Raw genomic sequence first — 26,182 nt, forward strand, 5'->3', positions numbered from 1 at the left:
TTAACTAGTGAAGGGACGTGATTAATTACAATTTAAAAAAAATTATCACCTGACACCCCTAATTTTTAATAATCTTTTATTCTTTAAAAAAAGATTAAGAATTAGGGTGAAGTCATGCGATTAATTACGATTAACATTTTTAATCGCCTGACGACCCTAATTTTTAATAATCTTTTCTGTTTTTTTTTTATCGCGTCAGGCGATAATTTTTTTTAATTGTAATTAATTGCAAGACTTGAATAGTTAACTCACGATTAGTCACACATTTTATATTTGTTCTAAATGAACAATAATTTTTTGCTAGGTTTTCATACTTAACAAACGTGTAAAAAATTTTAAACTAATAGAAATAGTTCAAATGAATTTTTGATGTCTATAGCCGTCAATGGCAGTGAATGAGTTAATAAAGTTTTTCTTTGTAATATTCCATACAAACCATTAAAAAAAGATTCTCCTTGGTGGGGGTGCAGTGAATTGTAATTTAGTGCAAATAATCCCTAATTATTCATTCAATCCCTAATTATTTGGATATTCCTGATGACCTCCCACTTGGTATCTGCTCAAAAGTAAACACTTCCCCTATGAAACCACTTATTTGTGACCCAATTTGCAAAGATTTCTTTCCTTTGTGAGCTTGCGGCAGACGAAAGTCAGCAGAAGATGCGGCAAGCAACACAATGTTGAGTTTGATCCTTTCATGGGATTAAGAGAAATGGAAAGAAACCAAGCAGACTCTTCCTTTAATCTCTCACCAACATTTTCTTACCAAGATTATGTTTTTCTTCTCACAATGAAATTGTGGTAGGTTAGGACTAGATTCACAAAGTGACAATTTGTTATTTGAAAGATTTTTTATTATTGTGAATAGATTATCCTGAAGTGAATCAAAGGGCTGCGATTTGTGCGCTCCGATTGGTTAAGCAAAGAGGGAAAGGATGTTTGCCTGCTTCCTTATTGGCTGTTTTGACAGCAGACAGCTTCTAAGTAGGTCAGGGAACATGAGAGGATTTACACGGCACTCGCGGGAGCCACTGGAAGACACCGCAATGCAGCCCAGACAGCCACGCAAAAAGGATCCCCATCAAGCTCAAATCCCGCTAACCTTGCTTTAGGATCACGCTCAAATAATCGGCATAATTAGCAAGGAACCTCGCGTCGCTTTTAAAGTCACACCCGTCAGCAGGGGGTACTAGTAGAGTTGTATTTTGTGGCCAAATATAAACAATATTACTCATATAAATAAGAAAATGAGAAGGTTTGCTTACATCATTGGGAATGAGCAGCTCCTGAGATGTCTGAGCGTTTGCTTCCATCCCTGACCAGAGAAAATGCACAACAACTCATCAACACAAGCACACATTTCGGTAACTGATCGTTATTTGTACAAAAATTACTTGATTCATTGATTATCTATTCTAATAAGGGAAATTTTTTGGTGCCAAGAAAGTTTTGACAGTTTAAGGGTATTTTGATGTCACTGAATCTGAAAATGTTTTTTCCCGCCGAATTAGCTCTTGTTTTTGAGATATTTCATATTCTTTGTTTAAGAAAAGTGGCAAGAAATACATGTTATGAATTTGGTATTCTTGTTATGCTCCAACTTTGATGAGACTGTATCTGTCTTTTTGGCCATACGGTATTCTTTAATTTTTCTGCGCTATTGTGAATTGGTATCGCTAAGAGCATTTATTAAGCAAAATTAAGCACAAATTCTGAAAATTAAGCAATATTAGCAGTAAACAAGGTTTTTGTAATGCAAAAACTGGTGACATCAAAACACAACTACACTTTTAGTAACGATCCAAGTACATTAACTGTCAAAATAATGGAAAAAAAATATTATTTTATTTTAATGCAAAATAAATTTTGATGAAGAAAATTCAACTCTAAAAATATTTGATAGTGACAACCCTAATTCATAAAATAATAATCAATTAAATAGATGTGCAACAATGAATTGATACATCTACTAATGGATTACGTTACTGAATCTTAATTCATTCCTATTTTAAATTAATTTGTGGAATTAATTAATTTGCAATTAATTTGTGGAATTTATTATGACAATAATCATTAAAAAATATGAATTAATTAAAATTTATTCTACTATATATACTATTATTATTATTATTATTATTGTTATAAACCCATCCTTTGCACGAATCAGTAGCCAAGAAGTACAGTAGCTCTTCGTTTCCAAAACACTGGCGAGAACATCATCACTCCATCTGGTGTGAGATTGCTTCATTGTCGGTTTTGTTTCATCGTTAAAAATCAGATAGTAAACAGCAAATGGGGAAAAAATATTTTGCAATAAAATTGAACACAAAATTCATTTGTATCTTATTTTTCAATGAATCTAATCTATGACATTTGCCTCTAAAAATATAGAATAATTCCAGCCCTACAGAGACATTAGATGAATTAGATTTGACTATTGATCATTTTCACACTGCAGTTTCCCCTGCATCCTGTCTGTCAGATGCAGATTTTAAAATCCCATCTAATTATTTCAATGATTGAAATGTTTACTCCAGCCATCGGAAGTCAGTTTTGAAAGTCAAGCTCCAGTTGCTAGGCGATGCGGCGGTCGGTCCATACCAGGGATGATCGTGGAAGCGGGTTGGGCCACCGGGTTGAGGCTTTGCTGCATGGACAGTTGATGGAGTTTGGCCAACTTCAAATGGAGCACAAAGAGCATTAGAATGCGCACACTTGAACGCTAGCGTATTGTACCCACTCACCTCAGAGTGTGGAATGCCGTATTGGTTTTGCAAAGTGTAGGCCTGCAAGAGAGCATCATCCTGCATTAAATAGATTGCAGCAATAAAAAGCAGCGGGCGAGCAATGACTGCGCATTCGCTTACTGGAAGGAACCTCACTGCTCGAGAAATTGGCTTTTTCCTACCTGCAATTTTGCAACCTTTTGAATACATCTCCGTGAGACATTTCAAACAAAAAAATATGTATTTATAATCTTCTCATCTGCTGCAGCGCTGCGCTTCACACGTTTTAGTCCAGCTTTACACTCTTTTAAAAAAAAAGAAGAAGTAATCTTTGGAAGATTTCACTTGTGATGTTTCTAGTCTCTTGTCTGTTAGTGCAGATGTATTGTACACTACATATGAAAAGTTACAGCCATGCAGTACTCTTTTTTTTAAATGTATACATCTGTCAAACAATCAATCCAAATGATGCATTAAATGTTTGGAATTTTAGTTGACAAAACAACAAACAATAATGAAAGAGTTTTGAAAGAAAACCTGGCATACTTACACCATTGCACAACATTTTGGCCACTTGCGCAATAAAAGGATGAGCGACTTCAAATTTTTGATCGGCACTGTCAGAGAGGTATTCATTAGGTACAATGGTGCCTTGAGATATGAGTTTGGTTTGTTCCTGGACTATGTTCGTAACTCAAGTCAAGTCAGGGTTATTTATTAGCCCTTAATCACAAAAGAGTTTTCACACACCCACAAATGACAAATATAAACAACATCCCCTGATCTTGAGGCAAAAGTAGTTGACATAATTAATTACTTTATGTTTTTCTAATAAACTGCAATTTTATGGAGTTCTATTTTTCCTCATTAAAATACACATTGTAGGTTAGTTGTTGTTTTTTCTTTTGGCAAAGGCTGAAACGGATTATTGGCACTTCCATTAATTTCAATAGGGAAAAATTACTTGGGATATGAGCGTTTTGAGAACAAGTTAAGATTGTATTTCAAGGCATCACTGTAAATTAGGGATAGACAGTTTATCGGCCGGGCCGATTATCAGGTCCGATATAAAAAAAAAGAAGCCAAATTGGCCTTTTAGAACTAACGGCTGATAAGATTTCAAGTTCAAACCTGGACCTTTTTTGTGAAAGTTTAACATTTCTGTTACGAACATTTTGAAACCTTGACTGTAGAAAATTATAGGGAGGCATTAAAAAAATTTTCATGTCACTTTTAAAACCATGCTGATCAGCTCCCTAAACGTTTTTGTTGTTGTTAGTATTTTAAAACAAAGTTTCCTAATGTCTAAGATGATACATTTCAAAAAGTCAAGACATGGAATGTATATTTATTTATTTACTAATATTTTCCCTTTTACTGAATGAATACTGTAACTCCAAATATCAGCTATTGGCCTCATAGACAACTAATAATCGGTATTGACCCTGGAAAACAAAACGTATCAATCTATCTCTACTTCAAACGTATTTATTCTACGCTACTTGCATGTCATCAGTGACAGCGTTGCCATGCGTACATGTTGTTGTTCGTCACGTAATGTAAAGACACAGAAGAGAATCCCGTGTTGTCCCACTCCATCCATCAGCCCCCAGCCGGCCCCTCCCCACACCGCTGTGTAATTAGTGAGGCTGGTGTCTATGCAGGCCCGCGTCAATATATTTCTGGTCAGAGCAGACGGCACTCAGCTTAACTCAATTCTGCCTGACGCCAGCAGTCTGCCCGCTATCAGGAGTCCATCCGTGGCCATAAAGTGGAGATAAGAGCTGACCCTTCAAATGCATCATTCATGATGCTTCCATACTCCAAAGTACCAAACAATAACAACAGCAATAAGTTCTTTAACGCGCTATATTTACTCAAGTTACTTTTGTAACTTTTTACATCAACACCATTACTTAAGTAACTTTTTGGACAAATTGTACTTTAATGCAACACACATTTTACTTTTACTTAAGTATTTTTGTTAAGAGCAAATTCTACTTTTACTCTGTTACATTTAGCTACCGTACATCCCCCTTCTATCAATTATGGCTTGTGCGATCTAGTTGTTTTGGTTGGTGGAATAATTTGGTCACATGGACTGTTTCACTAATCAAACGGAGCCAGGCAGTCACATGTTGGCACAAAAAGTCTCCATGGCTCCACAAAGAAGCAAGCAACTGGGCTCCTCCGTCACCTGTCTATGATGCAGGTTGGCGTGGGTTCGCTTCCACGCCTGGGAGACCATGTTTGTTTGTGTGCGTGAGAGAAAAAAGAAAAGAAAAAAGCCAGTAACTAATTTATGGAAGCACAGCAAAAGCAACTGCGTTGTACATTAATTTCTGCCTGGTGAACCTATTGTGCTGTTTCACAAATGGAAACATCCATCCATTCAATTTCTACAGCTTATCCCCACTAGGGACAAAACAAAGTTCATTTAAGACTATTTAATCAGCAGAAATCAGCGCTTTTAAAATGGGCAAATTATTATTTTTTTGCTTTTGTTGGTTTTTATTTAATGATGTTCAAACGTCATCCCTTGCCCCCAAAAAGCAAAAAATTGGCTGATTTTTCCTCTCTGTTGTAAAGTTAAATACTAAAGGACAAAATATTGTAAAGCAGTCAAATGTTCTTCTGTAATATATATATATATATATAGTAAGCATTAAGAGAGAAAAACAGAAGTTATTTCATTGATTATTTATATCGGAACCAGGATTGGCCTTAGAAAAAGAAAATCTATAAAAAAAAATATTTTTTTTCAAAACAATTATGGCTGAATTCACCTTTATTTATGTTGTTTTATTTTTTATTTATGTTATGTTAAAATGTAGATAATTTATTGTTGTAGTTAAAGCAATGTTGGTTCATATCTGAATTTGCAATTTTATATTTTTGTTCTTTTTGATGATGATGATGCTCTGATCTGATTAGAAAAATAATAATAATCAGAAATCACCGGTACGCACTAGATACTCAGTACTTCAGTGCATACTTACTCTTAAATACAATTTCTGGCTACTCTATCGAACTTTAACACTAACTTTTAACATTAATTTTCCAATTAAAACTTAATTTTTCAGCATCCGTATCCAATCTATACATAGCTGGCGCCAAGCCGAAATCTGTCATAACTGCATTTGGTGCATTCCATATTTTTTCACAAATGTATAATATTAACAAGTTAACACATGTTCTATTTTATTTTATTTTATTTTTGTTACCATTTTTTGATCATTCCAAAACTTTGAAAATGGCTTGCTCTTGTCAAACATGGCATTTTCAGGGGTCTCCTGAAAAAAAACTGATTTGGGAGTTACACGTATTCCGCCTGACGCCAGCGATTTGCTGTGGTCATACAATCGGCATATTTCTCTGCGAGCTGACTGAGGAGCAAGGCTGGACCCAAAAAAAAAAAAAGGTGGCGGTATCAGATTTCAGGAGGGTTTATAGCTCTTATGACAGGCTGGAACAATAGCGACAGCTTCCACTCAGCTGTTGTTTTTAATGCCACATGCCAGAGGATGGACCGTTTAAATTTGGACTCGCCACCCGAGCTCCAACGCAGCCCCCCAACTTTTGGAGACGTGGGCTTATTTGTCGAGAGAGAGCGTTTGATACTGAAACAACAAGAATTATTCTTAGACTTGACGTACCTGCTGCAGGTCAAGGCCACCCTGGGTGACTGAGTACAGAGGGTGGGGTGTGAAATCGGATGCTTCAAACACCTTGAAATACATGAAGGGAAAGCAAGAAACAGTCATTACCACTAAGCATCATTCTTATGATTACCGTCATCAAAAATGCATTTCAGGGCGGGTGCAATTTTACTGTGCGTGTTTGAACTTTGGTGTGTTCCCGAAGCTGTGTTTCTGACTTTTTTTTTTTTTTAACACACCTAACAGGCTTATAAGCAATGAGCCTTCCGCTCTCCTCTCCATTCTCCCCTTGACAAGTAATACAAACATCAATTATGACTGCGCAACCGTTATTAAAGCCATCTCTCACTGACCTCCCGGGTTTAATTTGAAAGCCTATTATGAGGGATATCGCAAACATAACACCGTTCCGTAAAGCGAAGAAACCGTGTCAGGACTGCTGACAGCTATGCCGACTTATCTGCAGGCCGCCGTGGCTCGAGGAGGCGGCAGGGCTCCAGTCTCACTTGCTAATCTTGTGACTCACTCCATGAGTGATGGGAGGGCGGACGTGTGCGCCTTCCCCAAAAGCAGCATCCGCACGCACATACACACACGCAAATCCCGCATTCTCGTCAAGGTGCGCCTTGCTCTCAGCCTTGTACTCAAGCTCATGGAGTCAAACATGCAATTTGAATTTAGTTGTAATTTTACTGAAGAATCATGGGGGGGGGGGGGGGGGGACTAGGAAACTACTACAAAATTGGTTGAAAATTGTAAACCATTAGTGCTTGCATATGCTGGAATCAATAAAAACGGATAGCGGCCTTAAGTGGATAATTATTTTAATGACTCTGTAAAGTGAATTCAGACATTTGTTTCTAAAGTTAAAGAACCAACATTTGTAAACATCTGAATATAAGTCATGTATCAGAAATAGTATTCATACAAAAGTGGGAAGGCAAACCATTTTGATTTCTTTGTGTGACTGCTAAAAAGATTTCCTTTTATTATCATCCAATCAACTTATTCTTTTCTCGCTTTTTGTTGTTGTTGTTGCCAAAATATAAAAATTCAGCAGGCCATAGCTCCCAAACCCCAGCTCCGAGTACTCAACAAGTACAGCAAGTTTCATTAAAACTAAAATCGGCTTGGTTAAAATTTGGATTGTGATTTGTCATGGAACGACCCAATGGTGAGTTTGATCATGGATCATTAGTTTTTAACGTCTTGTATGCCAGTTCAGTTTAACTCATTCATTGCCATTGACGGCTATTGACGCCAAAAATTAATTTGAACTATTTCTATTATGTTTTATATATATATATTATAATGTTTTCCCCACTTTTGTTAACAAGAGTATGAAAACCTAGGAAAAAAATGACTCATAAGTCATGCGATTAATTACAATTAAAAATTAGGAACGTCGGGCAATTAAAATCATAATTAATTGCATGACTTATGAGTTAACTCACTATTAATCACAAATTTTATATCTGTTCAAAATGTACAATAAAAAATGTAGGTTTTCATACTCGTTAACAAAAGTGGATTTTTTTTTAAACTAATAGAAATAGTTCAAATGAATATTTGACGTCTATAACCGTCAATGGCAGTGAATGAGTTAAAGTGGAAATCAACCTTACCTACAATAATATGTTATATGCGACCTCACTAGTCTAAAAAGGACATTCTGATTAATATTACATTTGTGTAATATGACTCATGAAGCAAAATCGAGACGCTTTTGTCCATCTGAGGAGGCAGCCATTTTGCCACTTGCTGTCGATTGAAGATGACATCAATGTTGTTTAGGTCTCAAGTAACAACCAATCACAGCTCAGCTTCAGAAAACAGGTGAGCTGTGATTGGTCGTTGCCTGAGCCCTGAGGAACAAAAATAAAAAAAATGGATAAAACACGGCACGGATACAGGGCGTCCATTTTGAAAGTTTTGACTAAAGAGGTCACACATATATAGATAAATTACATTCAATTGATTCGACTCATACAGAATAAATGCTCTCGTTCAAAGTGTTAGCCAGAGGTGTGGGCATGTATTTACAGGCCGATGACGCATCTGCTACGTAAGGTATTGTCATATTTAAAGGATGCTACATGTTTTACTCAATTCATTATGGGCTTCAGCATTCAGGCGGAATTCCAAAAGAATAACCACATCTGATTCTCGGTAGTTTCCCTAATGAGCATCACATCATGTTCACGTCCTCAATCATCGTGTTCATTAACATTCGGGTTGGCTGCTGGACTAAATCAGCTCAAGTGTGACTGCAAGTGTCAGTGTTCCTCCTCACCTGGTTGCCCGCGATGAGAAGGGCGGCTGGCGAAGGACTTGGCCGATACGGGATGGTGGCGCCCTTCGGGGGAGACTGAGGAGTCCCCCCCCCCCCCAAAAAAAAGAGGACAAAGTGTTAAGGTGAAGTTACATGCCAACAGTCAAGCTGCCAAGCACGGAGGCCCCGAGAGCCGACGTTGCACGCTGCGCTACATTAAAGCACAATAACAATTAATGATGTTCTAAACTGCTAATGAGCTTTTTCCCGACTTCTTGTTTTTCTTTTGTTCAAATTGGTAATTTGTTGAATAACCGGAGCTCTGCAGAGGGTGATAGCTTGGAGCTCTCGCTCCCATCAGCCGCCGCAGTGGCTCCTTTGTGGAGAAATCAAGCAGGGAGACGTTTTCAGATAAAACTCTTCAAAGGGCAGTTTATACATTGTGCGCGACACGGTTTAATGTAGATATCTTATCAGGTTAACCGCAGAGTTGATGGTGCTGTTTTGGTGGGGGAGGGGCCTTTGAAAAATGTAGAGCATCTTTTCTGCTAGAGCAGTCGCAGCAAATTCTTTGTATAACTTTGCATAATTCAAATCTTAGAGCCCAAAGCAAGGAGCCGCTAGTACTGAATCCCAATGTTGCTTGCTTTGAAGAAAACCCCTGCAAACTGGATCAAACTAGCAATTAGTCAGTCAGGTCCAGCTGTAGCACACCAAAACAAAAAGGACTTGTGCACTTCCATGAAGGCACAGGAGGGAAACTGTGCTCGAGGTTTTTTTTTTTCTTATCTCCTCTCCCGTTTCCTCAAGAGGGCTGTTGAGCTGGCGTCTAAAAGGTGGCCAGAGTTTGCTGTGGGCCACGTCCTTTGCTGTCTTCCGCACTGTCACAATCCTCAGCTCTTACATGAGAAAAAGAACCTTTCGACTCCTTGTGACTCGCGCCACATTTCCATAACGGTTCATAGTAGTGTGACACAGCACACTTGAACAATTTCAAGCGTGCTCGTGGGCTTTAACCCGCGCTTCTCCCTTTAAACCGAGGAGAGCGGATATGTCTTTTTGTTATGTTTTGAACAATTCTTGGTTTCTTAGCCAATGAAATACATCATAATATGCCCAATAGGGTGACGTGGGCTTTATAGCATGTCCTGGAATTTTATTTGAGCCGTTTAAGGTTGACGCAGATTCGCGGGAGTTATTAAATAAATGACGAGATTGACGACGACGCGGGAGGAATTCGAATCAGTGTAACGAAGCGACAGTAACATACTGTTAAGAAATATGTTTGTAGACAATGAGGAGGTTGACAATTTTAACGGCTTTATAACGGAATGGACGACGAAGAATTACCCAGATCCCCGAGGTTATTACAACTGCGCTCTAGTGTTGAAGGTAAATATATTTTGAGTTATACACCCGCAGATGCAACATTTGTTTGTTAATTAAAAAAATAAAATAAAATAATAATATATATATATATATTGAAGGTTTATAATAATAAGATTAGGTTTGTGTGAACGCCACAGGTGTAAGCTCTAAAACGTTTTTAAAATGATGTTTCTAACTGCTTCAGGAGATTTCAATTACTTTTAATATTGTTGAATTTCCAGGAAAACTTCAGGTTTTCGTGGCTGACTCAAATGTCACCCATATGTTTTAGAGGCATGTTTTGCCAGGCACTTTAGGCCTCAATGGGTTAAAAACATCTATTATTCGAGATGAGATGAAGATTAGGATTGGTGTTAGAGGTTTCTGAAAAAAAATAAAAACTATTTAAAAACAAACAACTTATTCCCTGAATGTGAATCTAAATTAATACGATTTCATGTAAATTGTAAAAGTAGGTCAGTGCTTCTGAGAAGGCCTTGCTAGCCCTGATGTCATACCACAGGTTTTATAAATTTTTTAAGGCTTATGTTAACATGACTATTATTTTACTTTCACTGTTTCCTCAGAGGGAACCCTTTGCACTGGGAGTTGTGATGTGTCGTGGCATGGTCCTGCCTAGGGGTGTAACAAAAAACGGTTCAAACCGGAAATATTATTTTATTTAAAACACGCGAGTGCATCGAATTAAACCAAATCGAATCATTCCACTTTGAAATTTGTCAAGATACATATCGAATCGTCTTTAATTGGAGAGCTATATCTTAGAAGGGAATGACACATATGGGCCTAGTGTGATGACAAGTTCATGCAAACGTAAGAAAAATGACAAAATAGTCATTGCGTCGTACCCTCTTGGACTGAGCCGTTTCGAATCGAATCGTAAGCCCAATGATTCAAACCGAATTGTTTGATAGTATGATGGACGGAAACGTCATTACACAAATAGATGTCATTTCTGCTTTTAACTTTCTACATAAAAAAATACATTACATTTAATGTATGCCACTCACCACGCTAAATAAAGTAGTCGGTTTCCTCCTCACTCCAAAAGTGCGGTTCTTTGCTGCGTCGTGTTGTTTGTTTACCTCTGCTTGAGTATTTCTGATGGGTCGCACGCTAGAAGTTGTATGTTTGTATAGATACACACTGTGGCATTTTCACCACAGAGAAATCTATGTAATCAAGTGAGGCTCGTTTAACAAGTGGGACGGCGCCGTCATATAAATCGTTCCTGTATGACGAAGACCAAGATTCCTTGCAAGAGAAGAAGAATAGAGAATGCGCACAAGGCAATCCAATGCGCCGTTCAATTGAGATATTCCAAAAACGTTTATATGAACAACAATTCATGTTACGAAAGGGGCAACCCAGGGCGTCTTATTCGGGTTGTGAGCATATTCGGGTTTTTGCGCGTGTTTATATGGCCTTTCAAAACCGGAATATTGCCAATATTTGTGTTTTGAAAGGGTTTTTGACTGCATGTAAACGTACTCTACGACATAAGTGATGTTTCCTACCTCCAGGATGACCGCACAGATGAGTTTGACGCACTGGATTACAGAGTCCTGATTCCCAGATATCGTGACTCCTCGCTCAGTGGAGTTGGGCAGCAAATCCCCCGCCACCTGTATCTGAGCTCCGGTGCTCTGCAAACGATAGGAGAGTTTCAAAGGAAGATTAGGCTGATAAGACAAGTTGTTATTACGCTAGCCCAGCTTCCCCATGCTGCTAGCCTGATGACCTTCCACGTCGGTGATAAAGGAGACCGACCGTGTTGCAGTATGTTTAGGGAAGTGAAGCACAATGCTCTTAATGACTCTGCAGCTGAGGCAAAGACTATAAATTGATCATGCAGCTGATGTCACTATCAGAGTTATTTGAAAGGCACAAAAAAAAAAGCACTGCGGAGAACTGCGGAAAATTTTGTAAGGCAATGCCAAGAAGATTTTAAACGTCCTTGGCAATAGATGTGTTCGTACGATCCAAAAGCTTCACATGGGCCTAAAATGTTGACACATGGTAAACTGACACATAATGTGCTTCATTGAAAAGTGAATCTCTATTATCCTATTACTGAATTGTCTCATTAGATTCCTGCGTTAGTGGTTATAATGATCAGAGGCGCTAATGAGGCACTCGCCAAAGAGATCAAAGGCTAATTCTTCCATCATAATTATATTTGCTTACTTTATCGACAATCTTGCATGCTTTTTGATTTTGTTCTCTTAGCTGCGTTATTTATAAACTCGCATGACTTGGTCCCCTAACGCTTGTTTCACAGTCGAATGGGTAATCCTTGAAACATTCCGTATTCCACTGAGGATAAAAACTTGACTCTTCCAGTGTCATCGTGAGTTCAAAATGTTATCTGGAACACTTTGCTTCATACCTTGAAAACTAAAACTTCCCATCAGCCTCAGTTGTACTTAACAGCTAATTAAGAAATGTTAGCATGCTAATTTGAACACGGGGGATACCTGCTGAGCAACCACTCGAGAGCATTGCCTTTCTGCGGATATTTGGATCATGACTATATTAGTGCTTAGGTATAGAAATAGCTTTAGGTCCATCCATTCATTTTTTCAACAGTATATTGCTTGTCGTCATTAGGGTCACGAGTGAGAAGGAGCCTCCCCCACTGACTTTAAAAGGCCTCTCTCACTGTCGGACATATCTCTGCGATTGCCACGAACGTTGTGATTGCTGCGACACCTGATTAGTCCCTGTGACTCAGGAGTCCAAAATATTTTGCCTTCTCACCAGGGCGACGTGACATGGCAGAGATCCTGTACCCAAGTGAAGCTGTCTCGGATTATTATACCAAGCCAGCGTGGGTTCAGTCACGTGGTCTAGTGCGCCAAGCGTTATCGCGTTAGCTGTAGCAGTGACGTAGTGGAGACATGGCAGCAGAGATGTCTTTCCAGTTACAGACAGAACTGCCGTAAAATCCCGTGTATAATACGGTCCCCTGATTTGCTGGCATCCTTTATGATTTTTTGTTGTTGAGTGTTTCGAGTGTCTCCACAATTTGTCCAAGACCTGATGTAGACTTGGAAAAAGTCTCCAAAAGGTCTCTGAAAATCTGAAGCATGTTTGAAGTTACCGCAACTCCTTGGCAACCTGGCTAGTCTCGAAAACTGGAGTCGCCATTATTTTTCGCTGCAAACTATTGACCTATTGGTCTAGTCTCTAGACCATTGAGATTGGCAGAAGTGGGGGAACAACCTGAATGGTACTGGTACTTAGTACTTCATAGTACTTTTCCACCTTACAAGGCACTTTGCATTTGACTACCAAGTAGGTGAATGCACCTACTGATGACGCAGCATCAGGAGCAACTGGGGATTTAGTATCTTGCTCAAGGTTACTTCGTCACAATGGCATGGGATCGAATTCACAACCTCTGGGTTGGGAGACGACCACTCTACCGCTGAGCCACGCCGCCCCCAGTTACAGAGAACATAAACAATCATTTTCACTCGTATTCACACCTATATGAGCAAGTTAGAGGCTTCAATTAACTTAAGAAGCATGTTTTTGGAATGATGGAGTATCCGTGAGAATGCGAGTAGAAACTCCAGTGTCATTTTTCTGCTACATTTTCATGACCGAGTTCTACATATTGCCTCAATGCAGACTCGGGACTTGTACAGGGAGATATCTATTTGTATTCCTTGGCTCAATCATTCTATCGACTGGGAGGATGGTTACCTCTCTGATCTCCTTTATCTTTGCCCCTCCTTTGCCGATAAGAGAGCCACACTGGCTGGCAGGGATGACCAGCCGCAGGGTGACTGGTGGCTTGGAGCTGATGGTGCCGTTGGCCACCAGCGCTGTCAGGTCCTGTCAGAGATGCATAGCAACAGTCAGCAGGATAAAGAGATGAGAAGAGAACAAAGCGCAAGAAAAAATGAAAGGCAGCTAAGCGTCCATGGAAGCACGTGTAAGGGGGGGGGGGGGGGGGATGAGAGAACCCACTTAAGGTTAATACGTGCTTTTGAATCCACATCATTTTATTGGTCACGCTGGGCTTTGCTTGTATGGCAAGGTTTTCATATTGGATGTGTCACAAAAAACAAGAAGCTAAAGTAACCAGTCATGCATCACAGTTGACGTTTAAAGACATATTCACAATGCAGCAGAGATCAGTGTCCACTAATTGCAACTATTGCAAATACAGAAGCAGAAAATGTTTATATTTTTTAATGAGGAAAAATAGTACTCTGCAATATTGTTCTTTAAACAAAAAGAGTAAAAACATAATTAAACAGAATTACAGTGCGTCAGGATATGTCGCTGCAGTTCAATTCAATATGCTGTGCCTGCATCTGCCACTGGGAGGCAGTGCAGTATGTCACAGTCAGGCAGACAGAAATGAAGAAGAATCTTCTACGACTGTTAAATGCTGTAATCTTAGGGTTGTGAGTATTGACATAATCTGAATGTGTTTGTCCACCATTTGTGTTCAAATATTCGTCGCTTAGAGGTTTCTAAAACCCCAACTTTCAATGCTAACATTAGCATGTCAGTGGTGTTTTCCATATATGTCAGCATTACGCTAAATGGGCTCTTGTACAGCAGAAAACAGAGTCAGATGAGGTGTAATCCTTTGTTTGCTGTTTGATGATAATCTTCAACTGGCAGTAAACAGTGTGAAGCCTCCTTTTTAAGGAATTGTTCACTTTTTACCAAACTGCTGCTTATTGTGAAGTGAATTGAGTTCATGAGTGATCATATCTCAAGTTTGTGTTGAAAAGGCAAAGCAAAAAAAAATCATCCGAATATCCGCTCTATCTCGAAAAACAAGGCACCACTGCATTGGGAATGTTATTTTGGGATCTATTTTGGAAGTGACTGAGAGGCAAAAAAAGGAAATAATGAAACAACATTTGCACATGTAAAACTCTCCTCTAAATGTACTTGTTTCTATTAGAAAGAAATACAACTGTGACATTTGTCTTGCTTGCTAACTTGATTGATTGCTAACTCGGCATTAAAAGACAAATTTGTTGCAAATGATCTTTATACAAAACTAAACAGAACCTTTCTTACAGAACCTCTAAAAAGTGACAAAAGGTCGCGCCATTATCACGCGCCAGAGCGACATCTGCTTCAAAAGGAGTTGTTCCACTTCATCATCATCCCGGTTGAAACGATCATTTGGAAGGTTGAATGAAGAATCAGCGTTAATGAGCATGCTTTCATTTGTGACGTCACACTCAGTTTGATGCCAGTCGAGTCGAGAGCAATCAAGCTCTCAACTGCCATTTATACAAGAGCGAAGCAAAACGGCCGCAACCACTTTAAATCAAATTCCCACTTTCAATGTGTCCAAAAGATCATTTTTCTAAATATCGCCTATCTGCATATGCATATCATTTGGAATATCATTATTCACACAATCAGGGTACACTGTGATTTAATCTTCGTCTGACATTTGTAGTTTGAAGTTAAAGCATATTCGAGGTCAGAACCGTTTTGAGTTTTTTGATGAATGTTTTTTTTTCCTCTGCACCAAAGCCATCAAACATCATGAGTGGGAGGAGACGGAGCTTTTAATTAATGAGAAGAGCAACTGTGTGAACCTTTGAAATGTAAATACGCTGCGCTGTCTCACTTTTGCTCAGCTTCTGCGCAACACAACGCGAGACGTGCGAGGCCCGTTTGGCAATGAAGCCACTTTGTGTCGTGGATGTGTAACCTGGAGAGATTGTGTCTCCTAAAAGCAACTTGCAAATCATTTCCCAATCACTGAACTTTAAAGTTCCAAATGCAGTTTATGATGCGTTTCATTGCGTCTATTTTTGTCCTCTCTGATGTCGCCTCTCGTTAGAAGTGAGTAGCAGCTTGTCTGTACAGTCACAAGACTTTTTTTCATTTGATCTAAAAATATGGGGAATATATTAATAACTTTCAACTTTCCAACAGTTGCAATTCTGTGGTGGAAAGTAACCAAGTACAAATATTTTGCTTGTGCTTTTCAGGCGCATGTACTTTCCTTCAGTCTCTTAGTATCACTTACTCTATTTCAAAACAGATATCTGTATATTCTACTCATCCTAATATGCATTTTGACGACATAATAAAAATTGGTATTGTATATAATTGAAAATAAGCATTCTTTTTTTTTTACTTTATACTTTTTACTTTTATATTATTTCAGCTTATTTACCTTTTTTTAACTTGTAATGTTTATTTAAGAAAAACAAATCACTTTTTTGTTTGTGTCAAAACTGCCAATATACACCTGACCTGACAGAAGCACATTAGTCAAATGAAGGAGAAAAAAAACATCTTATCCCTCCAATTAGATTTTTCAGATACCACACGTCGTGGGGGAAAACAACCAAAGACAAAAGACGTAACTGTGAGGTGTCGCTTGTGTTCCGCGAACCTGCTGCCTCAAACTGTTTTGTTGGGCAGAAATGAGCAATATTTCTGCTTGATGCATAAATGTATTATCTCTTGTTTTTAATTGATTATTCCTAGCAAAAATAATAGTAATGAAAGTTAAAACCGAAATATTTAGGGCTCTATATTTGTAGACAGCCGCATCTGTGACTACCGCACTTTGATTGCCATGATTGACCACTCCCACAGCAGCGGATCCGCAGGCCTTTGTTCGTCTGCAAAATTACCAACATCGAGTCTAACCCGCATCCTCGCAGAGTTACGCCATGCGCAGCACTGGATTTATTTTGTCACGAAAATAGAGCCCATGTTGTCATGGTTAGAGATTCCCTCTTGAAAGGGTTTCCTTAAAGAAAGAACACAAGTTGAAGCCAAGAATGAGTGCTTCTTCTTTTACCAGTTTTCTCTATCACAAGTGCGTATGCTTCTACTTAAGTATAGTTTGAGTAAATTGGCCACCTCTCAACAACTGTTGCAGGGTTGCATGTTGTGTGATGCACACGCGGGTCTGTCGTTATTCGTGCAAGGGCAGTTTGAGATTGCGTGAGCGCACCTTCCAGGCCCTCTGGTGTGTTTTTGCGCCGCACAGAAGAGGCGAAGGCGCTCGTTTCCTTAATGAAAGCGTGCTGCTGAGACCCAAACAATTTGAACACTCAGTGACCAGCAGGCGGGTTATTCCCTTTTCTTTTATTTTGATTAAAGTCGAGCAAGGTGACACGTCAATATGTAGCCATGGAAACTGAAGTGGTTTTCCTGCGCACAACTTTGAATAGAGGCGAGGAGAGAAAAATCTTTAATGAGTTGACTGCTGTTCCTCATCATTGTTCGCTGTGACACCGTTTTTTAATTAGTGATGGAGGTGCATGGTCACCACGGAGACGATTACCATTCTATTACTCCTTGGCAAACAACAAGAACAATGAAGTGTTGTACACTACTTGTTTTTGAATTAATCATGTGAAAAGGAATTGTTTATTCATCTTGAAGCAGTTGTGACTCAATGAAATGCACTACTTGACTACAACCAGCAGAGGTGCTGTTGATTTCATCGCAACCAAACCTGTAGATAACAAAGTCTGAACGCTTTATGAAATCAGTGCACTGCTCCACGATCTTGGTCTCGGTTTCTTTAAGTGTTTTTTTTAGAGTGTGTTTGTTTGTAGTGCTGTCAAAGTTAATGCATTAACTGATTAAATAATCACAAAAAATGATCGCATTAATCATAAATTAACGCAGATTAATCGCACGATTAATTTTGACCATAGATGATCCTTTAGCGTGACAGCGGATGGTCGGATTGGCTACGTTTAACGTAGCACAGGTTGTGTTTTAGCAATAAACATAATTACATGCATTAAAGTAAAGCATTTAATAAATGTTTGCGTATCACATTTAGAATATTTTTTCATGTCAAAATATGTCATTTATTTTCCATTTTAAATTATGCAAGTAATTAACTGATTAGAAAAAGAGGAGGATGAGCGTGTGCAGTGGATCAAAAAATGTTGAAGACGTCATAACATTAAATGTTAAAATAATCAACACACAACTGGTTCTCTTTAAATTTGGTGGGGGAAAAATGTTGATTAAAAAAAAGGCTCTTTTTTTTTAAATGAAGCGATTAATTGTGATTAATCAAAATTCTAAGATGTGATTAATCTGATTAAAAATTTTAATCGTTTGACAACTCTAATATATATATATATATATACATATACATATATATATATATATACATATATATATATATATATATATATATACATATATATATATATATATATATATATATATACATATATATATATATATATATATATATATATATATACATATATATATATACATATATATATATATATATATATATACATATATATATATATATATATATATACATATATATATATATATATATATACATATATATATATATACATATATATATATATACATACATATATATATATATATATATATATATATATATATACATATATATATATATATATATATATATATATACATATATATATACATATATATATATATATACATATATATATATATACATATATATACATATATATATATATATATATATACATATATACATATATATATATATATATATATATATATATATATATATATATATACATATATATATATATACATAGTGAGGTTTCTGTGGAAAATAATGTTGACATGGTAAATTTTGGAAACACTATTGTATTGCATTGTGACATTATGTTACTTACTATACATCCATTTATTTTCTATCGCGCTTACACACCTAAGGCCAATTTAAAATCTTTGAAGAATATAACATGAGATGTTTGTGGAATGTCGGAGGAAGCCACAGAAATATAGGTAGAGCATGCAAAAAAAAATTCAAAGATGCTATCCTTATTATAATCAATATACTGTATATCAGTGGATGTGCGCTCAAATTGATTCAACACCAGTTGAAAATATGTCTCTTTATGGCATTTGAGACTACCCCAGCTACTTTCAGATTTCCAACTGGATGCTATCAATTTCTGTTATGTTTATCTAATTGTATTCTTCTGAAGATTTGCAAAAACTCTTAAATTAAGTTAAGTAAAAATAAGTTCCAATAAGCAGCTGAATTATTTGTGTGATTCAATCTATAACATGTTTAAATATGACTAAATGGAAAAAGAGAATCTGCCCTCAATTTCCTTGCCTGAATAAATTAAAGATAAATAAAAAATATACCTGCAAAGTATCCATTATTATTATTGTTTAGTATCCTGGTATCCTGAAGTATTTTGTCATGAACCGCCTAAACAAGATCAAAATAAAATTACGAAACTAAAATCACAAGTGAAAAGTGGTCATTGATCATATGATGCTTTTTTTTATTGTTTATATTGGAGCTGATTAATATTGAGTGCAACTGAAACACCAATTTATCAACTTAGTACTAGGAAACTCTTATGTACCGCCAAATGATCATTTATGGGACTAACGTAATTTACCGGCATCACATCTGGATTCGCTACTTCACATCCCTTCAACGAGCGTGTTTCACTTTCCTGGAAGCTCATCAAAGTCTAGTGGAAATAATATTTAGCTCTCTATTACTTGTGTTGGGAGGCTAATCGAAAGGGCTGAGAGCACATTACAGACACAGCTGAGATGAGGCTTAGGAAATGATTTTTGTATAATGTGGACAAATAGCTTTCAGCTATTTTATTTCCTCCCTCATCCATCACAGGCAAATGATTTTATTTGTTCTCCCCGATATCTTGATAACTTCTCATGTTTGCATCCAGGAGAAATATAAAAAAACACAAAATACATCTTTTCATATTTGGATATTACAGTATTTTTTGTTTAGACAACTCATCAGTACATCTATAGAAAGATATGATATGGCGTAGAAGCTGCGTATAACATCTTCTACCTCTTTGAAAACCGTCAACAAGATGTTATGTTAGTGATGATATTTGTGTCTTTCAGAGAAATCATAAACATGATTAGTGTCCTCACATTAATGAATACCTTTATTTGCTAATTATAACATAATAACTACAGCTCGACTGGCATGAATTTTTTTCAGCTGATTCCAATATTTGGCAGAAAAAAATTCCGATAACAGATTAGTCGGCCGATTAGTGAAAACAAAACAAAACTAATAAATAAGGCCTTTTTTTTTTTAAACACATCAATAAAGATATTAAGTACAGGCAGAACATTTGACTGCTTTACAATACGTTGTCCATGAGTATTTGTTTACCTTCACAATAGAGAAAAATCTGCAAAATTTGACCGATTTCACGCATATATTGTGAGGAAAAGGAGTGCTTGAATGTTATTATATATAATATGTACACAGATAAATAAATACAATTCAGATGATTTAGCCGTGTCTGCTGGAGGAAGGCAGACTACCGGTAGTTGGATGTTTTCTCTGGCAACATTAGCCTTTCATCTTTACAATAAAAAGCATTATGATTGATTGCTTGTCCTCATTTTCCGCTACAGTTTTTGTTTGTTTGTTTTTCGCTTGTGTTTTTGTTTCATTTGAGGATAGAATTTTATATTTTCCGAGTGATTGTGCTCCCGGTCTGATTTTTGCTCAATTATTTACTCACGCTTGAGGCACCGCTGCTAGTGTCCTGCGCGAACCCACTACCTGATGATTTCAGTGAGGCGTATTGTTGCCAAAACCCGCGACTAATCGACCTCAAGTAATAGCCGTCATTGCAGAGTGGTAAAGTCAAAGAGTCCACTTGTTTGTTCAACCCCTAGCGCCCACTAACTTGTCTTGTTAACATGAAAAAGAAGATGCAAAGAGAACTAATGAGATATATCCTAATCCTCATTGACTAATAAATCCATTAAGACGCGTGTCTCAATACATGTCCATAGAATAAGCAGCTGAGGACACTCGTTATATATTTCGACAGAAGTTAGCGCTACCTCTTCTAGTTTGTACGTGATCATGGTGAAAGCTCTGAAGACACTTTCTGTGGATCCAGTGATGGTGATGATCCGCTCCGGACAGGAACCTTCTGAGATGTTGACCCGAGCACTGCTCTGTAGGGACAGAAGTCAACAGTTAGGACACTCGTAAGTTCACTTTGGCAGTGGGAGAATGGACCACGGAAGGATGACATCATTGTGTGAAAATGGCTTCAAACACACCTGACCCCAGAGCTGCCCGCACCATTTTCAACTGGGTTCGAGCTGGTTAAAACAGGGCGTCCATGTCGAACAGTTATGCATCAGCTACTGGGGAACTACTGCGACAACAGGCATATGAGCTGCGGCTGGCTAGCTTGCCTACCGCGGCTATTCACTGTTCTGACACAGCTCTTCTAAGTCACTAATCCTCGCCTCTATAGCAAATAAGCTACACTTCTGATGATAGTTTTTACTAAAGAAGGATGAGGCGTAGCAGCATGCCTCACACTGAGGAAGAAGGCGTAACAGGAAAAGATGGAGGAGCCATGCTAAACTAATGAGAAATGTGGTATGGTACACTTTTAAAACAAGTCTGGCGCTACAGTGGGAAAGTACTCAATTAGGAAAAGCGAATTACTGGGTATATTAAAATAGTGTGACCGATGTTCCAGTTTCACCCGGACAGTCCCGTTTTGCAACCTTGGGTCCCGCATCCCGGCGGATTTGGCCAAACCTATTGTTTTGTCCCGTTATTAACTCATTCACTGCCATTGACGGCTATAAACATAAAAAAATCATTTGAACTATTACTATTAGTTTACATTTTTTTTCCACTTTTGTTAACCAGAGTAAGAAAACCTAGAATTTTTTTGTTGTACATTAAGAACAGATATAAAATTTGTGATTAATTGTGAGTTAAGTAGTGAAGTCATGCGATTAATTACGATTAAAATTTTAATGACCTGTCCCCCCTAATTTTTAATAATCTTTTCTTTTCTAAAATTAATTCACTGCCATTGACGGCTATAAACGTCAATAATTTATTTTAACTATTTCTATTTAACATTTTTTCCCATTTTTGTTAACAAGAGTATGAAAACCTAGAAAAGATTTTGTACATTTAGAACAGATATACAATTTTAATTGCCTGTCGCCCCAACATTTTTAATAATCTTTTTTTTTAATGAATTTATGGCAGTGAATGAGTTAAGCAGGTCCCATTCCAGAGTCTTGTTTTATTTTTATTTTTTTTAAATGTACATGAATCACATATCATAGCGATTCATATGATAAACCCATTCAAAGGAAATGTAACTGTTAGATTCCTTCCTATTTACTTGCAAATTCACATTTGCATTCTCATTTCGCATATGCATTTTTTAGATATACCGGAACTAACACTACTTCCTGCGCCTGAGAATCATGGGAAATGTAATCCTACTGCTGCGGTTGTGGGTGTTCAGAGCAAACACAAGCTGAACTTTCCTGGCAGCATGTTTCCAATACGGGACCGGCGCCAGGTAAACTACAACAGCTAGCTTCCAATAGCTGCCATGACCGAGCAAAAAATGTTGGATAATGGTTAGTACATTGAGATGTTTAGCGCTGTTGAACTGTCAACCAAGATATCATTTAGGATTAGTTTAAGGAAATAACCACCGGGTGTTTATTACCCCTTGTCGACGAAAAGTAACCAGCGCATTAGCCATGTTTTTGTTTTTAAATCAATTTAGCTTTGCTAAGGAAATACAACATATTCCATACAGTGTACACTATACCATTACCATAAAAGGATTCAATTTGATATGAATTTTAGGCCTATACAATAGCTATGCTAACTTACTTAGCATCCAAATGAAGCGTAACGATTGATCAAAGACGAAAGAGAAGACTGAAAGCCAGACTATCTAATGTAGTCTCCGCTCTGGGAACGGTTAGTGCGTTATAAATCGTCTGCCTTCATCTGCTCCCATTCAGCGTCCTTGATTTCAAGGTTTCAGTCACATGAGCAGTGACAGCATGCCGCTCTGTCCTCTGGGCCAATTTCTCCAGTCACTCCAGTGAGTCATGCTCCCACTGTGACTGTGCGACCCCACTGGGGGGGCAGGGAAGAGGAGGATGACGGCATGATACTCATACAGTTAGCAACACAAGCCCGAAGTGGCTGACTGGCTGGATGATGGCGTGGTTGGATGACGACCACGGGGCTGCTTTTCCGCCTGACCTCACGGTTCTCCCATTTATTCATCCGCCTTGTAAACCCAAACTTAAAACCGTTGCAACTGGAGAGGAAATCAAATGTACCTCTGCAGCGTCGGACTAATTACGTTGTAATACAAGTCGGAACAACACATTCGATAAGCTGCGCCTTTGGGAGTTTGTGCAAAGAGATTCAAGTGGAAAACTGGTGTTGTTAAAACACGAAACCAATGAAATAGCGGAGCTGCTAAGTGAGCAGCTGGATAAGAGACAAACAAAAACATTTTCATTGAAAATCACATAAATACTGAGAATTCTGTTTAGTATTTGTGAATGTATGTCCATTTGCCAATTAATAGGCCATTTCCTAACCAAGGAGCTTACAAACTGAGAGACAACGAAATCTTCGGTCGGAATTGCCCATGAACGCTATTAGCATTAGTATAGCTATTAGCATAGCTATCGAAATTTAATGATGAGTGCGCGCCTTAGTGTAGTACCACGTTGTGCCTCTTTTGAAAGGATGACGATTACTGAACCTGACCTCAGAGCTTTCAATAATATTTAAAACGTGTTTATATCTTCTTGACTGCTGTTTACTTATATCTACAAAGTATTTATTTATTCTAAAAATACAAATGGGGAGTCGACATAAATTTAACCTCAAAATATTTTTTTTTGGGGGGAGCTGGAATTTTCACAAATTGTAGTCTAAGTACTGGTTAGAAGGTTTATTTTCTTTTTTTAAATTATCAGTGCAAATTTGTGAATGTGATGTGTACCAGCCAATTCCTTCCTGCTTTAAATATTCAACAACAACAAGCTACATATGAATTTTAACTACAGTACATGTCCAAAAGTGACATAATAATCATAAAAGTCTTACTGAGTTCTTTTTGCGCATCTCTTTCAATTTAGGACGTTTTTGTGTGACGTTTTGACTCTTCGCTACGCTTTTTCTGATGATCGCAACATTTCAACATGACCACTCGTGTTATGTGTCCGTTTTATATTCAACGTCATCTGTGAGTGACAGATCTGAACATCTTTCTCACGCACTGATGAACACAGAAAAGGTGACAATTCTTCAATCATGTTCTCTCTTCAGCCACCCTCAATTTTTGTTTGTGAAACATACATTTTCCGTAATCCAAACTCAAACCATCTTCATGCCTGGTGGAATTGAGAGTAAGTTTCTATTTCATTTGTTTTGTTACACACATCGTGACATCATCATGAGAAACGAGACAGCAGATAGCAAAAGTGGTGACATTTCGAGTTAATATTCCGACATTGGGCCGGTGATGAAATGCGGTGATTGCAGCTGTAAGTGGTGCATATCGTACCTCCTCACGTATTCGTTTCACAGTCTCGCCTTTCTGGAAAAACAAAATAAATGAAGGGCAGCATTAAAGCAGATTCATATGTGTTAAAAAAAAAATAAAAAATCTTCAGAGTCTCCTTAACTTTGAGATGTGCCTGACTATTCAGAAGCAATTAACATCAAGCCTGATTGGAATTCAGCAGAATTTTGTATTGCGCTGTTCTGATGTAATAGTGTGTCACATAAAAACGGCATCAGACACGTTTGTGTGAGAGGAGCTTGTGTGACTGCTGTCGTCGAGCTACTGTATACCAAACAGGGACACAAAGATTGAACAAGTTGACATTTGTGTCACCCTCCTCTGCTTTTCATCAGATCGAATCAAGGCCGCCTCCATTTTCTTCTCACTAGAGTCACTCTTCAGTTTTCTACTTTCCTCCACCCCCCTGACCAGTATACAGCTTCAAAACGATCATCTCCCATTTGCGGGATAACATCTGATTTGTGGTCCTTAGTGATTACGCCATCCTGGATAAGATAAGATAGGGGGGGGGGGGGGGGGGGGCTTGTCTCGTGGCGAGCCGGTCCACTGAGTAGCAAAAACTCTTCCTCGTTGATCAAAGATGGTTTGGTACACGATTGGAAAAAGGTATTTTGCAGTGGAAAATTTTTATTAGGTTCCATTGAATGGGATTCCAATTCGATTCGATAGGGTACAGCAACTATTCAATTAAACAATTATTATATGAATTGATCATCATTTCTGATAATCAATTAATTGTTTCAGACCAATTTAATTAGAAATTGTTCAAATCCTCGATATTTCTGCCTCTCAAGCGTAAATATTATACGCTTTCTTGTATTCCTAGATGGAAGCAATTTTATTATCTTTGTGTTTAATCAAAACAAAACATTTGCACTCATTTATTTTTACTTAAGGGAAAAATTGTCAGCATTATTGCCCGTTTTTCTAACATGTTACGGACCAAACCAGGTACTGAGTCTTAATTCATTTGTTTGTGTGCGTTTTCTGCACTGTTTATTTGAAATTTTAAAAATGTGTTTGTTTAAAAAAGGATTGAAAAGTAAACAAACAAAAAAGACATTTGGATATACTTCAGGAGAACTTTGGCAAAAAGTGAACAATTCATCAACAAGGAGGCTACAAACTGTTTAATTGCCACTCCCACTTGAAATTTGCAGTCAAACTCAGCATAAAATAAAGAGAATTACACTTTATTTTAAACAACAACATGTATTTGCTTTAGCGAAAGTCCGCTTAGCGTGATACGAAAAAAACTATGTGAAACGTCATTGGCATGCTAATGGTTAGCACTTAGCATCGATAGTCTTGGTTTCAGAAGCTTCAGATACTTGGACACAAACAGTGGAGCAAGACAATGTCAATAAATAACATTGGTCAACACATTTTGGCAACATTTTTAAATCACAGATTCAAGTCAACTTTTCAACATTAATTTTTGCACTGATTTCGTACCATTGCTTTTTTTTTCTCAAGCCCATCAGGGTATCATAATAGCATTAATAATATAATACCAATATTAAAATTTTATTTAGCATGTAAAATAATATTACTTAACAATATTTAATAATGATTGTATTTATTTAGTAATATTTAGGAATTAAGTGTTAAGGTCAGCAGCAGGTGGGATATTTTCTCAAACGTCATAGCTATAAATTAGAACTCATGGGAAAATCCATATTGTGCCAGCTTTTATAAATCAAATTTAAAAACGAAAATGAC

General features: G+C 37.5%; 1 protein-coding gene across 1 annotated transcript in view; it reads right to left on the reverse strand.

The window, feature by feature from the left end:
- Window positions 1-26,182, reverse strand: part of pcbp4 (poly(rC) binding protein 4) — a 63,640-nt gene that overhangs the window by 9,888 nt on the left and 27,570 nt on the right. Inside the window, exons 4-12 of the mRNA XM_086069137.1 lie at window positions 24,440-24,472; window positions 20,910-21,026; window positions 13,758-13,889; window positions 11,564-11,692; window positions 8,679-8,753; window positions 6,383-6,454; window positions 2,745-2,786; window positions 2,602-2,677; window positions 1,266-1,315 (exon numbers count right to left, since the gene is read on the reverse strand). Of these exons, the coding sequence (XP_085925263.1) occupies window positions 1,266-1,315; window positions 2,602-2,677; window positions 2,745-2,786; window positions 6,383-6,454; window positions 8,679-8,753; window positions 11,564-11,692; window positions 13,758-13,889; window positions 20,910-21,026; window positions 24,440-24,472 (726 nt within the window). The remainder of the gene's footprint in view (window positions 1-1,265; window positions 1,316-2,601; window positions 2,678-2,744; window positions 2,787-6,382; window positions 6,455-8,678; window positions 8,754-11,563; window positions 11,693-13,757; window positions 13,890-20,909; window positions 21,027-24,439; window positions 24,473-26,182) is intronic.

Source organism: Leptonotus elevatus, chromosome 2 (genome assembly GCF_054856555.1).
Source record: "Leptonotus elevatus isolate MCC_2025b chromosome 2, RoL_Lele_1.0, whole genome shotgun sequence".
In the NCBI taxonomy this organism is placed as follows: domain Eukaryota; kingdom Metazoa; phylum Chordata; class Actinopteri; order Syngnathiformes; family Syngnathidae; genus Leptonotus; species Leptonotus elevatus.